This window comes from Oreochromis aureus, linkage group 13, assembly GCF_013358895.1.
Source record: "Oreochromis aureus strain Israel breed Guangdong linkage group 13, ZZ_aureus, whole genome shotgun sequence".
NCBI lineage: Eukaryota > Metazoa > Chordata > Actinopteri > Cichliformes > Cichlidae > Oreochromis > Oreochromis aureus.
This window is the reverse complement of record NC_052954.1, coordinates 7,776,948-7,798,201: the sequence shown is the minus strand read 5'-3', so window position 1 is coordinate 7,798,201 and position 21,254 is coordinate 7,776,948. Positions and strand designations below refer to the sequence as shown.

Sequence of the window (21,254 nt, the reverse complement as noted above, 5' to 3'; positions counted from 1 at the left end):
ACCAGGTGTCCTCTCAGTTCTGATTTCAGGCTGTATAAAATCCAGCACATGATTGGAGCTGGCGTGATTACAGGTCTTTTTAGACTAGAATAGCTACCACCAGGGCCTCAATGAAATAGACTCTTTTTAAGAGAGGTGTATGAGTGAGGCTGTTTTCAAATTCTCAAGTTGTGCAAGAGATGCATGCCAAGCTTATATCATGGAGGTTTTTTTAGCTTATTTAGCCCTGATTAATTCCTTCCAACATTTCTAATTGGAAATCTTTAAAACGTCCTGAAATGCTCACAGAATCATGAGATAACTTCAGACTTATTCGATACGTAAGATGATTGTAACTATGATCACATCAGCACCTTTGAATAAATGAGAGGCTGTTTAAATTGAAGCTGCGGTGCCACTGGATAGCTTAGATCAGGGGTCTCAAATCTGCAGCCCCAGAGCCACACGTGGAGATGTTTCCAATCTCTAGTGGTTCCATTTAGTTTCCACAGAAATCCAAATGGATAAGCTTAAAGGTGGCATTGATAACCCACATGCTCCGAAGGTCTATGTGATGTCATCCATAGGGGTTTAGAAAGCTGTAGGTCAGTTTACCTGTACACAGCAGGAACTCAGTGATGTGCTATTAAAATGCAAATAATGTCTTCTACTGATATTTGCATCAACATGTTTTAATGTTGTCTTTGTCTTTTTTAGAGATGTCAAGCCAGACAATATCCTATTGGATGAACAAGGTAAGGGTGTGAACAGTTTGCTCTGTTTATAAGACAGGATGTAAAACAAAACAGGACTTTTAGGCCTTCAGTATTTATCGTAGTTGTATTGTAGTTGTATAAGAGCACATTTAGACCACAGATCTGTCTGAAAGCATATCACAGTATTCTTTGTGCATTGTTTATTTATTTATTTGGTTATTGTCAGATACCTGTTATATTTTGTCATATGGCTCTTAATGAGTTTTATTCTGATTATACTATATGTATTCCTGCTATGTGCACACATTCCACCTTAAAACAGTTTCCTCTGGTCCTATTTCCATGTCATTTAAAGCTGCAATGTTAACAAAAGACCCCCACCCCCCACCGACTGTGTCATATCGATGGAGTGAATTCAGCAGTTTTAAAGCCGAAAAATCTTATCACAATGAATGACTTTAAGCTGTGTTTCTTTGTTCAACTGCATGTGATTCTAATGCTGTCTGTACCTCCCTGTGTGTGTGCGTCTGTGTTTTGTACTTCTCCTCCTATCTATACAATAAATATGTCTGTCGTGCATTTGTGTTTCTCAAAATCCTTCTATCAGCTTAAGCTGACAGAGGGATTTTGAAAAGTGCTTGATCATCAGGGGAAAACAGAAATTGTACAATAAATAAACCTTAGAGACGGCAGTGATGTTCCCAATCCGCTGCGACGAGTACGACACCCCAGAAACGACCGCAAGAAGGTCAGAGGAGTCGGGGACATCGGACTGACACACAAAATAATGAGGACACTTTGTCCTTACGTATCACATTCCAGCTTACTGAAAGGGGACGTTGTGTCCTCATTTGTTTCCTTCTCTTTTCACATGTGAAAATGTTTCCTTTTGATGTGAGTGAGATGTTTATTTAGAAAATGTTGATGGATTTTCGTGTTTCCTCAGGTCACGCTCACCTGACAGACTTCAACATAGCAACAATAATAAAAGACGGAGAGAGAGCCACGGCCTTAGCTGGAACCAAGCCCTACATGGGTAACTAAACATTTATACTGTGCATGAAAAAGAAAGCTACAAGAAAAGGGGGCCTAGTGTAATTAAGTTATTCTTTTCTTTGTAATTTTAAATGCTCAGTTGTACCATTTAACTGTCTCGGTTAGTTAAAGCTCCTAGAACTAATTGCTAGAAGGTGCCAGACGCTGTTCCTTCAATTTCTGAATACATTTTTACGCTCTCATTATCACTAAACAGGCGTGTGTGAATGATATCAAAGAAATTAAACATCCTGTTGATTTGTGAAAATTGGAGGCAAATGTTCCACTATTGTATTATGCGATTGCCGAGGAAAAATGTGCTTTTCTTATGACATTTTTGCAAAGGAACACTGCATGCACAGGCTGTCATTATACAAGCTTTTTCTTCAGAGTGTCTCTCTGCTGTGCTTTCAGCCCCAGAGATCTTCCAGTCTTTTGTGAGTGGAGGTACGGGCTACGCCTTTGAAGTAGACTGGTGGTCACTAGGGGTGACGATCTTCGAAGTGCTGCGCGGATGGGTGAGACATGATTGAAATCGCAGTTTTTATGTTATCGGGCTGCAAAAACGAACTCGCCTCCATTCATTCGCTCGTCTTTCTCTTCCTCAACTTGCTGCTTTTCCTCCTCTTGTCACCCTGTCTCTCTGCTAGAGGCCGTATGACATCCACGCCAGTAACTCGGTGGAATCGCTGATTCAGCTCTTCAGTACTGTCAGTGTCCAGTACAGCCCAGCCTGGCCCAAGGATCTGGTTTCACTACTGAGGAAGGTGAGTGGAGGACGATGGGGCATTATTAACTTCCACTTTTTTACACTTAAACACTTGAGTTTCCCACTGACAATAAAACTGCCATCAGTCATTTTGATTTGGCTCAGCATCTCAGTATAAATGGTGAACAACACCCGTCAATGGTGGTCACCTTCAGTCACTACGAGGTTGCACAAGTTGCCTGGTGGGATGAATATAATAATAAACGCGAATTCACTGTGTAATTGTGTAACTTTATTAGCAGCGTTCTCCTAAAATGCGGCAACAACAGTGGGAGTAACATCCTCCTCTCTGCCCCTTAATGCTCTCTATGGTCGCTATGGTAACGTGTAAATATTTCTTTCAAAATAAGACGCACAACTACAACATGGGAAAAGACCCAGGAAAACTGAGTTAACGATAAAAACCCTGAAAACTGTAAATTTTACACCCGAGCCTCAACTCTTGTGGCCCGGTACCAAACGACTCACGGTACCAGTCCGTGAGCCGGGGGTTGGGGACCGCTGTAATAAGGGACTCAAGTCATCTGATTGTGTTCTGAAGCAAAGTTGCTGAACGTCTGTCATCTTTCAGTTAAATCTCCATCCATCAGAAACTGCTAGATCTGCAAGGATCTGGCTGCACTCTGAAAATCAAATTAGTTAATGTGAATTTCTGTATACATAGTCAGTAACATCCGATTTATCACTGCTAATTCCTGTATTATTACAAAAGGATTGTGTGTAACTTGACTGAGTCCATCTTTTGCTGTCGCCTTGAAGACGGCGAGCTGACTGCGAGTGGTTGCTGACTCGTCTTTGAAGCAACCATTTCAAAAGCAGCGAGTTCACACGTTCGTTGCACACAGTTGCACTAACGTTTGGTTGTATTGCAAACTCTGTTGTTTTCCACAGTGTGACTGTAACACACAGCACCATCCTACTATGCAGCTAGTGCAAGGAAATTTGAAAAAGGTATGATAGGAACAACTGCTTATCCGTGATGTAATAAGATCCTCTTCACAGAAAGCACCTTTCTTTCTTCTATTGCTCTGTCACCCAGTGTGCACAGCTCAGAGACAGATACTGTCTATAGATTTTTTTTCCCTCTGCCTTTTTAGTTTAAAGAAGGAGTATAAAAGTAACCAAATTTAGTTACAAAGTTGCCAAGTTAGCAACCAGTGAGGTGAACTGAACAGGGACAGGGTCGTGAGTGAGAGGGATGTGAGTTGGACAAGCTGAGATGCATAATTTCTATATTTACAATAAAATAAATATCCGATTGCTAAAGCTGAAAAGCAAATATCTACCCAGTAAACAAATATCCAAATTGTCAAACATGTATGAACAGGCTTAGCGATCAGCTCTATTCTGACGCTCAGAACGACAAAGCTCACTAATCGCTCTCAACAAGGAATCCATTATCTCTCTTTATTAGCAAAGAGCAGTGTTTTTAGTTGGCTCAGGCCTTCACCTTGCTGGCAAAAACCTGTAATCTTAATTTTATGGCTTGTCTTTAATCAGGTTCACGTCTTCTTTACCAGCTGGTGTTTGTGCCAAGATTTCTTTCACGATGTCAGTATGCATCACTTTCGTCCAAGGTTTAGGAGAGAAGTCATAAACATTCGGTTTGGACGTTTTAATAAAATGTATATGAGCTAGCTGATAAATGGAAAGGTTAGGAATGTGAATGCCAGTCCCAGGAAACTAAAGTTACAGTTTTTAATTAAGTGAAGGCAGATTAACTCTGACCCGTGTTGCCTGAGTGCAGATGGTCTTCCTAAGAAAGAGGAGCAGGATGTAGAGGTAAAAAGGTCAGCGGAGCCTGTGGAACTGATGCTGCAGGTACTCTGTGTGTGCGTGAGTGTTGTGGGGAGGGGGAATGATCCGAGACCCCGAGGGCAAAGAAGGGATGGAGAAAAAAAATGACAGATGGGAATCTGAGGGATGAAAGCACAGAAACTGAGCGTGTGGGTGAGAGACGAAACAGTGCATGTGTATCTTTGTGTGCTAACTCATCATAACGAGTGTTTTAGTCTAATATTGAGGCTGAAAATGTTTTCTTAAAAGTGAAAGTGTGCCAGTTGGATGAGATAACTCCCTCTGGATCAAATGTTAATAATTCTGCTCCAAACTTTCCTTGCAATAAAAACCCACCTTATTCTGCTTTGCATCAGCGTGTTGTCATCTAAGCAAGCAAAACTGTTCTGGAAACAAGTCCTCTCCTCCCCTCTGGTGATATTTCTGTAGTTATTTGAAGACAAGATTTTCGAGTGGGGAAGGAAAACTGTGGCTTGTTCAGGAGGATACTCTTTGGCAGAGTGTAAGTGCAGAGCAGGAGTGCGTGCATGTGCTCTGCGTCTGAATGACTGAGTGTTCTGGACGGCGCGACGGTCTCTTCCGCTCTGCTGCTGATCGATTACCGTGTCTGGACTCCACCGAGACTGAGCTAACCGGCCCTGCAGGAGAAAACTGAATCAGCCTGTGACCAAAAGGAAGAAAATAAAGCGCAGGAAGCGAGCTAACACGACAACAAAAGCCACATCCCATTGTCATCTCCAGCGTTTTACCCCCGAGGTGAAAAATGAAGCAGATGGCATTCCATTTAAAAACACAACTGTATCAGCACCAGCTCTTCTTTTCTCCCTGGACTGTGCGACTCCATTCATGTGTGGTGTTCATCTGTTCTGATCAGTGCAACAATTTTGATTCAACCTGATTGGAGTCAGATTTGATTAACAATGCCTCCTGTTGGGGGATTTATTAGTAAAGGTGCATTCGCCTCCTGTTCAAATGTAGTGGCAACATAATTATTAGTTTTCTACGGAGAAGGAAGTAAAATTGTGTTTTGGTCAATTATTTCTATTTTTGCAATAATAAATCTTTTATTGTTGGGAAGCCTGTTTGTTTCCCCATAAATAATACCACATTTGTAGGTTGAGCAGCAGAGTTGAGTATGTGGGTTGTGCCCATGAAAAACTTGCCAAACCTTCTCTTGCTAGTGCCAAACAGCTTATTCTGCTGTTGGTTCTTGTTTAGAGCTCCTGGTACCCCAGGTACTGACAGTCAGGGGCCTGATTGGTCCTGTTCATCAATGAGTCGGGAGTCTTCCTACACCTGTTGAGTCGTACGGTCAAAATGTTGCAGTGTTGATTGCTGCACCAATAGGGTAACAGTTTTTAGCGGAGTGCAGTGACGGTGTGGGGCGGCAGAGATATCTCAAGATGATATTCTGCAGCCAGTGGCAATCCCATATCTCCACAGTCTGGGACCGAAGATGACGACACTCTCCGCAGAGCGAGGCTTATCATTGACTAGGATGGAATGACCTGCCTGCAGCCCTGACCTCAACCCCGCTGGGATCCGTTTGGATGTGCTGTTTGTGCCAGAGTGACTAACACATCCACATTGGCTGATTTGTGACAAATGAAAAATAGGATGTCATCACATAGCAGTGTGTGACCAAGCTGGAGACCGGCCATCCAAGCCCCTGTTTGTTAAAACAATAAACTGTTAAATTGCCAATATCTCTTTATTGTATTTCTTCAGGCTTCAACCATCCAATCTAAAAAATGACACCGGCCAAGAGTCAGTACCAGCTGTTTTATAAATGAAAGACTTTTATAAATGAAAGAAAGATTGTAGGAATAGTCTTAACCACTTGAGGTGAGGGCTCTTCAAAAAGAAATGAAGGTGCCTTTGACTCTCACACTGCCATGACCTGAAAACCTACACAGACAGATCATAAGAATGTATAGTGATAAAACTCAAAACCAAAAAAGCAGATTTCATGGTTTCAATATCTGCATGTCAGAAAGCCAAACACCTGCTATTAGCTAGATAAACATGCATGATCAAAAGGTTTTGACAGCAGATGTTAAATACTGGGGGGGGAGCACAAAAATGAAAGTGATACAGGGTCCTGGTAGTGTGCAGGCTGGCACACTATCCTGGTTTACTGGGACACTCAATGGGAATAAGTGTTTATTGAGGAAATGTATTTTAGCTTTTGTGCTGTTGTAGCTGAAAAACAGTTTAGAATAGTGACCAAAAATTACATCCTATATCTCTTAAACAATTTTCCAAATCCTCCATGGAAAGCATCAAAAATCCAATCTCCATCAGGTGTCCAACTCCAGGCCTCAATATCAGGTGTCCTGCAGGTTTTAGACATCACCCTGGTTAAAGCGCAAAGTTGTGTTGTTTTGTTTCTTGTGGACTTTGGAAATTTGCACAGCCCTGTGAATAATATTACTTTACATTATTAAAGTCATAAGCAAAGAAAAAGATTGAATATAGGTCTCCAATGATAAGTGAAATGAACTGCTCGTCACATTGAGAATGGTTGCTCAAGCTCACCCTCATATCCGCTCCCATTTTCTCTTCCCTTTGAAGAGATGATCCAGTTTAACTGTTCCTTTTATTAATGCAAGACTTCCAGCGTCTTGGGTTTGATCATTTTTATTAAAGCTAATAATCTTTATTTATAGTCTGTTTTTTTGACTCATGTGTTCACACAAGGCAGCAACTTCATAACAGACTCTACCAAAGCAGTGTAAGGTTCACAGTCCTGCGGGTTTAACATATCATTGAGTTCAACACATACAAGCATATTAGTAAGATATAGCAGATGAAAAGGGATGGCAGGTGGTAAAAAGGAAAGGAGGGAAAAAATAAAACTCATGTAAGGGTTTTATTTCACCTCCCATGGAGCGCAGCCTGGCTGTGAGCGAGGAGAGAAGTTGTGAAGGTGATGTTGCTACTCAGAAAGTGATGTTGATGAAGTGTGTGCTTGTGTGTGTCTTTTCCTTCCAGCTACTGACAGTGAACCCAGAGCATCGTTTCTCCAGCCTGTCTGACATGCAGACCGCTCCCTACCTCGCTGACGTCAACTGGGACGCTGTGTATGAGAAGAAAATAGAGGCTGGATTTGTTCCCAATGTTAGTGTAAAGCCATCGCATACCCCTCTCTCTCTCTCTCTCACTCACTCACTCACTCACTCACTCACTCACACACACACACACACACACACACACACACACACACACACACACACACTCTGAAGCACTCCTTCACGCTTACTGATCATAATGAGCATTTTTGGCAACTAAATAATGCACACTGCATGCAGCGTCTTTGCGGTGCACTCACCTTATATTCCTGCTTGCATGTCAGTGCATTCATGTGTGCTATTCCCTGTTGATGCTCAGAGTGTGTGCACTCTGTGGTCCATTTACGATGGATGCTGTTCCTCTGTTTGTTTCTAATTATCTCACGTACATCTCGCTCACACAGAAAGGTCGCCTACACTGCGACCCCACCTTCGAGCTGGAGGAGATGATCCTGGAGTCACGTCCTCTTCACAAGAAGAAAAAGAGGCTGGCAAAGAACCGATCACGAGACAACAGCAAGGATTCACAGTCTGTAAGTGACACGGTCCTCTGCACAGAGCTGCTGCGTCCGTTCTTTTATCTCATAAAGCAACACTTAGTGTGATACCTCTGGTACCAACAGCTTTGACTTTTATGCATAGAGGGCACAAACTAAACCATTAGTTTGCAATTAATTTGCTTCTTAGTGAGTCAAAAACAGTACAGCTAAAGAAACTTTTTAAACTGCAAGAGATGCAGACCAAAAATAGAAACACTGTTTGTGCCAACATATCACTTTTGTTCTTCCCACTTAAAATAACCTAAATTTCTTCTAGTACTGCTTATTTGTGATCAGTTCTCAAATCTGTTGAGAAAGAAGTGCCAAGGCAGTGTGTCGGTAGCTGTTGGTAGTTTTGATTTGATTATAATGCTTAAAATATACATGATCAGGCATAACATTATGACCTGTGACAGATGACATGATAACACTGATTATCTGTTCATCATGGCACCTGTTTGCAGCTGGGCCATATTAGGGAGCGAGTGAACATTTTGTCCACAAATTTGATGTTAGAAGCAGGAAAAATGGACAAGTGCGAGGATTTAATTAAGACTGACAAGAGCCAGATTATGATGGCTAGACGACTGGGTCAGAGCATCTCCAAAACCACAGCTCATGTGTTCCCACTCTGCAGTGGTTAGTATCAGAGATGGGCAGTAACGCGTTACTGTAATCTGATTACTTTTTTCAAGTAACGAATAATGTAAGGGATTACTATTGCAAAAACAGTAATTAGATTACCGTTACTTTCACGTAGGAACGCTGCGTTACTAAAACCGTGATTTTTTTGCGATAATGTCTCATGACAGTGACGTAAGCGAGTGCGACGTTCGTGACAACAGCTGTGTGCAGATCAACAATGGATAATATATCGAGTGCGGGAGAGAGTATGAGCGTGCAGCATTTAAAGCGTGGAAGTACTGACCTTATTTTGAGTTTGATTCCATAAAAAGTGACAAAAAACCCCCTAAACTTCAAAGCAAGCACCGAGTGCGCTACGACGTAATGTGAAATTCACAGAGAAACTCGCGGATTCTTCCACTGACCGCTGCAGCACACCTGCACCAGGGTAAACCTCTGCCTAACCCACTCCTGCTTTACAGGTGAAAATAGAGCAACAGGACCGCTAGTCTTTGATTTTATTTATTTTCTGCTGTGTTTTATTTGCATCTATTTGAAAGACTGAGTGTAAACACAAAAAAATATTTTATTTTATGTGCTGGAATGTGCAGAAAATAGGTTTAAATGTTAAACAAATTTCTTCCAGTCAGAGAATGTTGCATATAATTAAATTTTTGCTTGATGCATAAAGTTAAAAGATTTAAAGTTTAAAGTTTTAAAAGAGGCGTTTCCATTTGATTACATTTTGTATGATGGATTATGCAGAAAAAAAGTAGAATTGGGCTGAAAGATCTATCGCTTTATCACCTATTCAGGTTGTAAATCGTGTTTTTAAAAAGTAACTAAGTAATTAATTACTTTTGAAAATAAGTAATCAGTAAAGTAACGGGATTACTTTTTTGGGGACGTAATCAGTAATTAGTTACTGATTACTTTTTTCAAGTAACTTGACCAACACTGGTCAGTATCTATCAAAAGTGGCCCAAGGAAGGAACTGTGACAGGTGGGGAGCGATGGTTGGCCCGCGTGGTCCAATCCAACAGACGAGCTACCATAGCTCAAATTACAGAAAGCTTCTGATTGGTTCCAATAGAAAGGTGTCAAGGTGTATTTTTTTTTATTCCCTGATCTAAAGAATAGTGAAAACCAGAGAACTGGTAAACACTGTAACCAAAGAAAAGTCAATAAAAATAATAAAAATACAGGATCCTTGTCCTCAGAAAGGCAAAATGATCTCCATCTTCTTTCATATTTAGTAACAAGAGATGAAGTCCTCTTAGTACTCTTAGTAGTTATATAACCTCTGCATTAAAAGCACTATGTTCTGTTAAGGAGGATGATTTTGGAGCCACGAGTATGAAGGTGGAATTGAAGATGTCACTGCATCTGTTAAAAGGGCTTCATTCTCTTTGATGATACAAAGGGATAATTTTAGTTTTTTCATCTTCAAAAGAGTTATTTTCTCGTAGGCACCGATATGATTTGCTGTTTACCTGTTGTTTTGATCTTTGTAGCCTTACCTCCAGCAGATAAGTGTGGTTTTTGCTTTGTACAGTTAGGTTTTTGTTAAGTTTTGGACAATTACACATTTTCTATAGTGTTGCCTTTGTGCAGCACTGCAGTAGACTTTGAATCACAGTCCTTGTATGATTGTGCAGACTTTCAACTTAAGATCAAAGGGGTTTAACAAAAGCATTGCATTAACTGTTTAGGAATTAGAGTCATTTGAATACACAGTCTCTATTTTTAGAGACTGAAAAGACAAAGATTGTTTTTAGTACTTGCATGAAGCCTAGAACCCACGGACGTCACCCAATGGCCTTCTTGTCAAGTGTAAATGGTGGTTTTCCATATTGTGATAAGTCGTGTGGTTTTCCATTCATGAAAGCATCTCTCAATTGTAGCCTATGAAAGTTAAATGCCTGCCTCCTTGAGAAGTTTTTGCTCTGTGTCTCTCTGGTAGGCTTATTTTGTTTTTCAGCCTGATGATGGGCTCCTTCATTTCTATGTCAATCCATTTTTACAGAGTTTCAGTGAAAAACTACCAAGTAGCTTCCAAGTTCAACACTTCAGAATCAGCTTCGTATCTTTCATCTGCTTCAGCTCATGAAATAATGAGAGAACAGGGCATGAAACATCTCATCAATAACCTGCTTACTTTTGAGCCTCTAAATATGAATTCTTGTAATTCCTAAACAATTAATCCAAAGCTTTTTTTTCATAACCCTTAAATTAAAGGTGAAAGTCAAAATGTGTTTGATTGTCCAGATACATATGGACAGACTTAACTGTCATTGCTAAAAGCGAAAGATTATGAAGGGAACACCAGAAGAGTGGTATAAATAATTTTTACCCACTGCATTACTCATTGGTACAGTTTTTATGAAGAGCCCGGGCCATTCCAGGATAACAATGCAGCTCAGGCTTACCTTTGTCTCCGCTCTGTCACATCCTGTCAAAACTGTATATTTTTAGATTGGCAGTGAGCCAGTTGGCATCTTTTTTTTTTTAATGTTTTTTCCTCAGCTGTAGTGAATTACCTGTGCTCTTAGCTCTGTGATACAGTAGAAGGATAAAGTGAGACATACTCTACACAGATGCTGTACACCTGTCTAATCATGCTCATGTTCACAGAGGCAATAATTTCTCCTTTGCTGTCATACAGCTCAATTCCTATATTGTTAAATACTTGCTGTTGATCTTTGAAGTCTCAACCCCCACCGGTCCTGGCAGTTTGCGTCCCCCTACCTGAGCCTGTTCTTCCTGTTAAAACTGAGTTTTTTTCTTTCCACTGTCACCAAGTACTAACTTGATTGTTAGGCTACGTTCACACTGCACATCAAATCCGACTTTTTTGACCCTTTGCGACCCATGTCCGATCATGGTATGACAGTTTGAACAGCACAAATCTGATATTTTCAAATCCGATCTGGGTCACTTTCGTATGTGGTTTAATCCGATACATATCTGATGTCTTAGAAAGCGACTGCTGTTTGAATGGTCATGTCGCATTAAATCCGTCTTTTACGTCACTGACACAAGACAGACGCCAATTATCAGCGGCGGAGAAGACAAACGAGAAAGCATGGCGGCCATTGTTAAAGCACGGGCTCTCGTTTTTCTCAGTGTCCTTCTTTCTCTAATTAATTTGTCAAAATTCTGTCGGTTACGACTGTGCAGAAATTGATAGACTGCTGCAACAACACCTACTAGCTCTGTAGCCGCCATTTTTACTTCAATAAACAGAGCGCGTTGTGTGCAATGTCGTCTTTTGCGCATGCGCGCTGCTTTGAGGGCTGTGAACCGTTCACATTAGAGCGCGTTTGCTGTCACATTTTATTTCTAGTGTGAACAAGCAGACAAAAGAAATCGGATTTGATCAAAAAATCGGAATTGAGCGTTAAGACCTGCAGTGTGAACGTAGCCTTAGAGTTCTCTATTTCTCACTTTACAATATAAAGAGCCTTGAGCCAGCTGTTGTTGTGATTTCGCACTGTACAATTAAAATTGAATTGAATTAATAGGCTGTTCTGTTAAAGGATGAAATGAATAATCCCCAAAAAAGAAAATTATTGCAGTTTAAATGTTACCAATTTCAATTTCAGTTCCAACAACTACAGCAAAACAAAAGGATTTTGAGGTAGCAGATGAATAGCAATGCAAGATATAAATGTCCTCTTCATTTCGCCTTAATACGTGATGAGGTCTGCTGTCTGATTTGTGTGTGCTGTGAGCAGGATCAGAGCGTAACTGCAGCAGTGCAGTCTCTGTTTCTTTGCCTTGGTGTTATGTTTGATTGAGACATTATTTACCACAGACGGGAGATGTCCTCTCTGTATTTATGAAAAGCAGCCTGCACCCATCAGACGCTCATCATGACATCAGCGCATGTGCGTGTGTCACGTGTTATCTGGGCTGATGAACATGTGCAAAGAGCGTGCACCTCTAACAATAGGGTTGTGAGACGCTGTGTGTGGAGCACATGTGTGTGCCCGCTTGCGTGTACTCATACTGCGTTATTACTGAGATTATTAAATTATGAAGCCTTCGGTGCTGTTGTCATGGCCCCAAGTGCTTTTGGAAATATGAGCTTCTATTTTCGTCTTGGGCCAAACATCCAATTTGAGGAGAGCTCACAAACAATTCATGACTTGTTTAAAAGAGCAACGGGGGGGAAGGATGAATATCCCTGGGAGGTCACGCACTTGACAGATTGAAGTTGACGTCAAGTTTTGTTTTTGTTTTTTTTAAATCTGCGGTTCTCGATGATGCTGATGATGATGAGGTCGATGTGTAAGATGACGATGAGTGTGCTTTGTCTGTCATCTGCCTGCAGGAGAACGACTATCTACAGGAGTGCCTTGAAGTGGTGCAGCAAGAGTTCATGATCTTCAACCGAGAGAAGTAAGAGAGCAGAAGAGCAGCAGACCGTCTATAACATGGGCTAAAAGCAGAGGTTTCTTTTTTTTATTCAACACAGCCAGAATGAAATTAGCTACCATTAGTGTCATCCTTTTAGAACGAATGCAAAGGACAGAAACATTCCTGCGACTTGCCTTGTTTGCCCTTTAAACAATCGGATTGATATCCTCAGCTGGAGCTAAATTTAATCTTCTTTCATGTTTCTTTTCTTAGATTGTGAGGCAACATAGGGGTTCATTTGTCTTTGATCTTAAAGCTATCTCGCAACCTCTTATTTTGGAGGAGCAGCAATCATATATTTAGAAAAACCAACGGCAGTAATTTAGCTAAATTAGTGACACTTTATTTGTAGTTAAAACCAGATATTTTGCCCTTAAACCCCTGAGACAAGAGGTCGGCACATTTTACTGTTTCCTTTATTAAATTACATAAAATCAAAGACAAATTGAGACTTATATACAGCAGTCTAAGGTAACAAAGCATCTTTGTCCTTGTCCTTGTCTCCCTTGTTAGAATCACCAGTCAGCTTAACAGTTATGTCACAATCATGTCAATCAGGAGCCAATGCAGGCACAAGGAGAAGAGGCTCAGTTGATCAGGAGGACCAAAGCAGGTTCTGGCTTCCTGCTCTAAAGTGTCGGCACTAACCAGTATGCTAGCATTCAGTCCTGTAATAATACATCGTTTCAAATATGTTATGGTTCTTGTTTTCCAAGGTGCTGCTGGTGCTGAGAAACATCTGGGAAAAAAATGCAAAAAAATATAAATTTCTTACAACCTACGCCTGTAGATATTATATCAAAATTATACGCCTTTACTGTTTAATCATGAAAGTGTCTCCTTTTACATTTTTCCCCTCTTTTAGATTTATTTGCATGTTTATTTCATAAGATATTCGTGTAGGAGACGGACAAAAAGCAGAGTCCTACACAACGTCTAACTTGTGAAAATAAACAGTCGTGTGAAAAAAGTTTCAGAGGACTTTTTGCAGTCCTGTAAAAAGCTAAGTACACCCTTACTGCTTCCATAGGAATTAAGAGTATAAGTAGCTGCTGCGAATCAAATGCACTTGATTAATTGGTCAACAGGAAGTATGGACACGAGTCTTTAGGTCTGGAACATTCACGTATGTGACAATGCCACAATCAATCAAGGAGTCTTCAATGCAATGCTCAGCGAAACTGCAAAAAACCTGCATCTCAGACTGTACAGGCGTCAGTTAGAATGTTACATTTCATGACAGTACGATTAGAAAATGAGTAAGCAGGGGTGGTTTGTTAAAAAGGGTTGCCAGGAGAAAGCTTGAATTCACTGGATGCAAAGGTTTGCTTTGGAAAGATACAACTGAACGAACTACAAGACTTCTGTAATTATGTCTTTTAAACATAGAAGACTAAAATGGAGATGTTTGTCTATAATGAGCAGTGCCATGTTTGACCTAACCCAAACCAGATCATCAGCTCAAACTCCTTATAACAACGGCCAAGCACGGTGGTGGAGGGGTGATGGGTTTGGTTTTGGGGTTTTTTTCGCAACCATGGGACCTGGATACCTCACAGTCGACCATGAACTGCTCTGTATACCAAAGTATTCTAGAGTCAAATGAGACCATGCGTGTCAGCTAAAGCGTGGCAGAAACTGGGTCATGCAACATGACAACGGTGCTAAGTGCATCATCAAATTTACAACAGAATGGCTAAAAAAAAGAAAGGAATCAAGGTGTTACTATGACCCAGACCTCAAACCAACTAAAATGCTTCAGCAGGATCTTAAGAGGTTGTTGTTGTTGTTCAGAAGAAAGATGGCCAGTGGAAAAAACAAACAAACAAAAACTAACCCTTCATATTAAATTTAATAGGATCTCACTCAGTTCCAGTACCATTAAAACCTGTAAAAAGCCTCCCAAATATATTAAACAACTTTTAAAAAAAAACAACAACTATATGGATAAAAAACCAATATGGATCGAGTGTAATATCTTGTATGATAAAAATGCTGAGGATGCCAGTTTCATACGATAGTATAAGGAATGTACATTGTATGCGACATATAATACATAAATATTTACTACATTTCTTTTCTGTATGGGCGATTTCATTTCTTTTTTCCACCTTTTCCGCCTCCGTTGTGTTTGTTACGTTGCAGATACAGCACACAATCAAACATTTCTGACTGTGCATACTGATTGTTTGACTAATCTGGAGGTTTGTTTAAGACCCGTCTGATTGTTTTGACTGCTCCAGTTTCTCCTGCTGTCAGACTTTGCTGCAGCGATATCAGTGTATTTTCCCCCCTACGTGTCCACACGCACTTTCAAAACTAAGGCGGCACAATAACAATTCATGATGATAGTCAGATCTATAAAAATAAATCTGCACTTCAAAGGTTTGCAGTCATAATGATGAGTTAAAAAAAAAACCTGTCACCTTTACTTATACCATGACTGCTTTGGTGAATGTGGGGCTGACACTGGAAATGCCCGTAAGATTGCAGTGGGAACACTGTCAGATGGAAAGTTAAGGGCTGCCATATGTGAACAGGTACAGCAAATGCTAATTTAATCCTCCAGTGATTCAAAAACAAAAAAACACAAGAGCATGCAGCATAGAGTTACTGGTATAGGAAGAAAAGCATTACATATTAGTCCAGACCTGTACGACAGCCAAGCTTCTGTAATGAAATGACTCGGTTATGTAAATCAGAGATGACAGGAGGCTTTTTAAGAGTGTAGCTAAATATAATGCATCTAATGTTTTCTTTACATCTGCAGAATACACACTGCACGACATAAATTACTACTTTACAGTCCATTTATCATAGAATGTATCTCTTTGTATGTGAAGTGAGCAATATTGGTTCAGTGCTGCTCTAAATTATTGCCTCATTTATTATTGACCAGGTCCTGCCGCTGCAATGTTACTGCAGTCCTCCTCTATGGCAAATGTCTTAATATATCCTATTGGTCTGATTAATGGCATGTTACTTCTATTTATAATAGAGGGCATAATGTCTAGAATTATGCGCAGTGATATGCATTATATAGTAAAGTCTAAAGGCCTCTTGACTATTTTTCTGAGGATTTTATAGCTGAAAAGATTGGAAAAATAATGTAATTATACAACATGGGGGCGTATCTCGGCTGCCATCATAAATGTGGTGATTTCATATAGAGCCAGTTCACAGTTAGTTTATCTTGAATGGTTTGTATAGTGAGTTAATTATATTCAAAACTATAAGATGTATCCCCTCTGAGCAGGCGCTTGGTGACTGCGGGGAGGAAGAACTACCTTAGGACAGGAAGATGTCCAGGTTAGAGGCAGCCACCTGCAGCAGGCGAATGGAGAGTGAAGGGAAAGAGAAGAAAAGAAGTGCACAGGGCAAACATGCACACGTGTGTTTACATATTCATGAGTCACTGTTTCTCTCAGGTTGAAAAAGCGTCAGGAGGAGGGTCAGTCAGAGGCCGGGAATTATGACGCTAGCGGCGACGGGGACGGAGAGGCAGAAAGCGGAGCCGCCGATGAGGACGTGAACGAGCCAGAACCAGGACCGGAAGCTGATCCTGAGCAGGCGCCCGAGTCTGCCTCCAAACTGAGCATGTGCGGCTCAGTGTGTTCCTCCCCCGGCAGCTGCTAGCGCCACATCGCCTCACAGTGACGATGGCAGCTCTCTCTGGCGGCTGCGGTGTTTGTGCCATGCCAATAGATACCTTCTCACCTCTCTCTCATGTCGTAGCCTACAGCGGAGGAAACGGACAGCGTGGCAACTTGACGCACAGCAGCAGCTCCCAAAACGGTTCCCATCATTTACGCCCCCCGCCCCCCCATAGCATCTTTTTGGTAAGGCATGAATGAAGCGGAATCCCAGAGAGTCCCTGCCTATTGTACCTACCGCCCTAGAGTAAGCTCCAACTTCTATGCAATGTTACAGTATAGCATGACAAATAATAAGGTATCACTTACTAGGAGGTGTCGTTCCATAAGCAGAAAGCCACGCGAGCATGATGACATCCCGAGCAATAGCAGTCTGCGGCTTTTTGAATGAAGTTAGTGGTTTTGGTGGAGGTGCCTCCCTTTATTATCCCTGTTCCAGATCCGATGGGGGACGACTGAATTATTCAGCACACAAAGGCACTCGGTTTATTTTATTGCCTGTGTCTTCAGTTCAGTCTTCCCCCACTTTCATGTGATGTGTGCCCTAATTTGGAACATTTTTTTCCTCCTGGAGCGCCTTCCTCTTGTTGCAACACCTTCCTGTGATACATTTCCAGTAAGTGTTGATGGCTTTCTGCAGTCAGCAAAGACAGTGTGACTGGTTTCATGTTGTAAACCTGTTTAAAGTTGTGCCTGTCGATGATAATCGGTATTTGTTAATTACACCGTAGCCATGGATGCATTTTAGGGCAGATTTTCCTCTTTTAAGTCTTAACCAGCTAGCTGTTTTTTCTTTTTTCCCCTTCAGGCCTTTTTAGGACGATAAGGTACTGAAGTTAAAATCAGTCCAGCAATCAGAATGAAAGGTTGTGCTTGTCACTGTGTCCAAAACGCTTATGAAGATATAGTATTTTAGCCCTGCACCAAGCTCTGACCCAAAGAGGGTTCTGAAACTCAGCTCATTGCCAACAATGGCATCCTTTACAAATCTTTAAGAAAGCTCAGTTTGCTTTACTAGACTTCATCATCTTGTTAAGTGCTTGGTTTAGGATAAAGATCATCTCCCTGTAGAGGTTGGTTTGGGGTAGCTGTGCCCTGTCGGTACGTCAAACCGCATAGATGAGCTACTCTTTGATTGTCGTAGTGAGAGTGGTACATTTTAGGGTGGCGCCGTTAATCTCAGTCTGAGAATATGTAGCAAAAGACCACCTTAAAAACCCGAAGGCCTAACAAATTGAAAAACCGTGTAAATAGCATACAGTGTAGGTAATTAAACTCACCACAGTTTTATGTGGGACTGCTAACTCGACGTGTAAACTTAAGGAAGAGCTGTGTGAAGCTTCACACCACTTCATCCCGCTCTTCTTTCCAAGTGTGCAGGCACAACTTGTAGGCAATATATGCCAAAGCTTTTCTACCATTTGCAACCATTTCTAAGGAACTTTGAGTGTGTGAATGTATGTCTCTTTATCCCTCTGATAACATAAAGTCAGTTATTTCTGCAAGTGAAGACACCGTAATTTATACAATCATAATGTGATGATGTGCAAACTGTCTATTTCAGGTAATGCATCTTGGGAAATACACCTGTTTGCTGTCTTGATGCAGCATTTCCACCAGTAGAGCTGTTTACCCCGGCAGCTTTGACTGACCTTTGGGGGTTGGAGCCACAATTTAATGTTGCACTCAGTTAATTTTGTGCCATCGCCTGCTGTAATGTTAATTGTGAGGTGCAGACAGAACAGTGTTGGCTTAAGTGCATCTCTGCACTCCTAATGGATGATGAGGATGAAACCAGAGAGTTTTGCCACTCTGCTCGGTCAACGAATGGTCTAGTCTCCACAGTGTAATTAGTGGACATGAGTGAAATATCACACGAGCAGGTAAAACAGTATTAGCTACAATATTTGCTTCACTCTTTCTTTACTTTCGCCTAAACAGCTAACAGAAACAGTTAGTTAATGCCCAGCTGTTAACCAACTTGGTGATTGAAGCTTTCGTATTAAAAAAAATGATGTTCTTGTGCCCAACAGGGGGATTAATTTAGGCCCAGTGGCTTTCCGAGGAAGATCAATACTCATGTCTTTGTTTTAAATAAAGAGCTAGAGTAAGGTAGTGATTAGCCTAGCTTAACATAAAGAGTAGCCACAGGGCAAAACACCTTACCAAAACCTGTAAAAGCTTATAAGTTACCATTTGTCTTGTGTGATTAATTCTTATATAAATATTAATGTAGTGTTAATGTGCTCTGCTGGTTAAACAGCTAGATGTAGTGAATGAGTGGTCCTTAAAGGATGGATAAAACATTCAACATATAGCTACACCACTAACTGGGCTGCTGAACCACCAATGGTTTGATTTAGTTTCCAGTTTGAAACATCACATGCAGATCGTAAGAGAGCCAGATGGATCTGTACAGCAGGCTGTGGAGGGATTTCAGGCGATGGTCATCTGACAGGCAAGAGTTGTGATTTTGCTGGCAGGGCTGCTCCAGCTTTGTAACGTCTTTCTGTTTTTAAAGCTACAAATAAGAACTTGATGAATTCTGTGTTAATGTTCTTTCAGTGTTATAATGTGAGAGTTGCCTAGTAACAGATTGTTCTAACATAATTATGAAAAAAAGCCAAACTCTGATACATTTTATTCAAGTAATGTCACTTGATAGTAAAGTGTTACCAGTTGACATGTTTCAAATGGAAACTTAAATATGAATCTAAGATGAAATCCAAAGCACACAGAGCTCTGTATATTCTACTGTAATAATACATTAGCTCATTAATTCAGGTATGGGCTGCTTCACAATTTGACAGATCGATGTGTTAGCCTAGCACAGAGGGTATATTTTTACTAGGAGCGCAGTCGTGAAACTACAGTTTCGCACATGCAGGGTTGAAAAATATTTACAGTGTTCACAGTAACTCTGATATGATGTGAACATTGCATTAACCTCTATCAAAAGAGACAAAAGACAGTATCAAATTTGGCTTATGACATGTTTGCTCTTAGCTAGCTTGCTAACATTAGACGCTAGGATACGGAGACTTGTAATTACAGCTTTTTCACACCAGCCATTTTAATATGAAATACCAGGTAAACATGTTCTACAAATGCCATTAATGAAGGTTCTGTTATTTAAACTTTGAAAAGCTTTAATTAATGTGATAAGTTGACCTATATTTATTTAGCATTTTATGTCAAAATGGCTGCTGTGTGGTCACCATAGCTAATTTTAAGCTAACGTAATAGCTGATACTTTCAAAACGCAGGCTGACTGCTTGTTAAAGTTTTTTGTCTTTTTTTAATAAAATGGATCTATTATTAAGTGCTTGTTGAATTTTTAAATCTCCAATAAAACTCAGACAAGTAGGAAGTTGATAAAATGATGTAACTTCCACTGTTAAGCTAGGCTAACGGTTTCCCAGCTCTAGCTGTGCAGTTGACGCTCAAACCTGAATGACAGATGCCTTGTGACCTTGTTCCCAAAGGGAAAGCAAATGGGTGTATTTCCCAAAAGTAAGCTGTTTCTTAAAACACTACATTATGATTAGATTAAGAAGCTTTCTTAAAGAGACATGAAATGTTATCTTCCAAGTCTGCCAAAACGTGTGAGAAATTGAATAGTCTTGAGCCCTGTGCTTTTATTTTGCATGTACCTTTACAGTATAAGCCTGTTTTTTGCCAAAGCCTGGAGCTTGAGCCCTACCGGCTGATTTGTGCATGCACAAGCTTTTGGTAATAGCATACCTCGACGCTCACCTGATTATCGACACAGTCCAAAATCAGAGTATAACCGGCCTGCGTGACTGTTTCTGGACAGTGAGTTTTGTGAACTTTAAGCTGTACAAATCGTATAATCCCAGTGTTACATGGATGGCATGATATTTTAGATGATATGCAGTACCTTTTTGACATCCTGTAGGTTGTCTTAATGCTTTGTTCCAAGTATACAGGCTCGTACCCTCATGGTGAGTGGAATGAGGTCAGCAGCTGTGTGTCTGTTGTGGATTAAGTGTTGCATTGTTGTCTCTGCAGCAGAAGATGAAGATTTGAAACTGGGGCAAGTTTTCACTTCACCTCAATACAGAAATTGCTGCATTAAAAAAGAAAAAAACAAAATAAAACTGATTGTCTCCATTTGTGGTTATTTCTCAGACTCTGTCGGCACAGCATCAGACTCATCGTAGGCCCGAGGAGCGTGTGGAAAAATGTGTTAATTATGTAAATGGAAAATATTTGATTTTAACAGTTGATTTAGGCGTAGTTTTTCTCAAAGCTACACCAAACTGATCTAGACTTTCGTTCCTTGATATCTGTGATCATTCCTACTTGGATCGTGCTTGCAAACCCTCCTGACATATTTCTTCATGTATTAATGTTCTGTGTTTTAAAACGAGCCGTCGTGCTATAGGGTTTGACCAGCAGCAGCATGTCTCAACCATTTTCTCACCAACTCTTTTGAGATTCTGTAGGTGTCTTAACTCTGTGGATACAGTTTGAAACTCAGTGCCCCATCGAGAAAAGAAATCGAGAAGAAAAATGTGATCCATGCCACTCGTTTCCTCCCTTATGATCCTACTTTGCATAATGTTCTTGTGCTGCAGGATTTTTACAGGGAATCAGTGAAAGGCCTTGTTGCTGAAACGGAAACT

General features: G+C 40.7%; 1 protein-coding gene across 3 annotated transcripts in view; it reads left to right on the top strand.

Annotated features, from left to right (window-relative positions):
* LOC116318609 (serine/threonine-protein kinase 32C) overlaps window positions 1–20,726 on the top strand; it is a 102,359-nt gene extending 81,633 nt beyond the window's left edge. For 2 of the 3 annotated variants that reach the window (XM_039621397.1, XM_039621399.1), the window contains exons 5-12: window positions 697–734; window positions 1,642–1,731; window positions 2,145–2,248; window positions 2,381–2,497; window positions 7,291–7,416; window positions 7,772–7,900; window positions 12,867–12,934; window positions 16,381–20,726. In XM_039621397.1, the coding sequence (XP_039477331.1) occupies window positions 697–734; window positions 1,642–1,731; window positions 2,145–2,248; window positions 2,381–2,497; window positions 7,291–7,416; window positions 7,772–7,900; window positions 12,867–12,934; window positions 16,381–16,588 (880 nt within the window). In that variant the 3' untranslated portion in view covers window positions 16,589–20,726. Of the gene's footprint in view, window positions 1–696; window positions 735–1,641; window positions 1,732–2,144; window positions 2,249–2,380; window positions 2,498–7,290; window positions 7,417–7,771; window positions 7,901–12,866; window positions 12,935–13,465; window positions 15,028–16,380 lie in introns of those variants that run through there. The other variant, XM_039621398.1, reaches the window with a different exon arrangement.
* The last annotated feature ends 528 nt before the right edge of the window (window positions 20,727–21,254 follow it).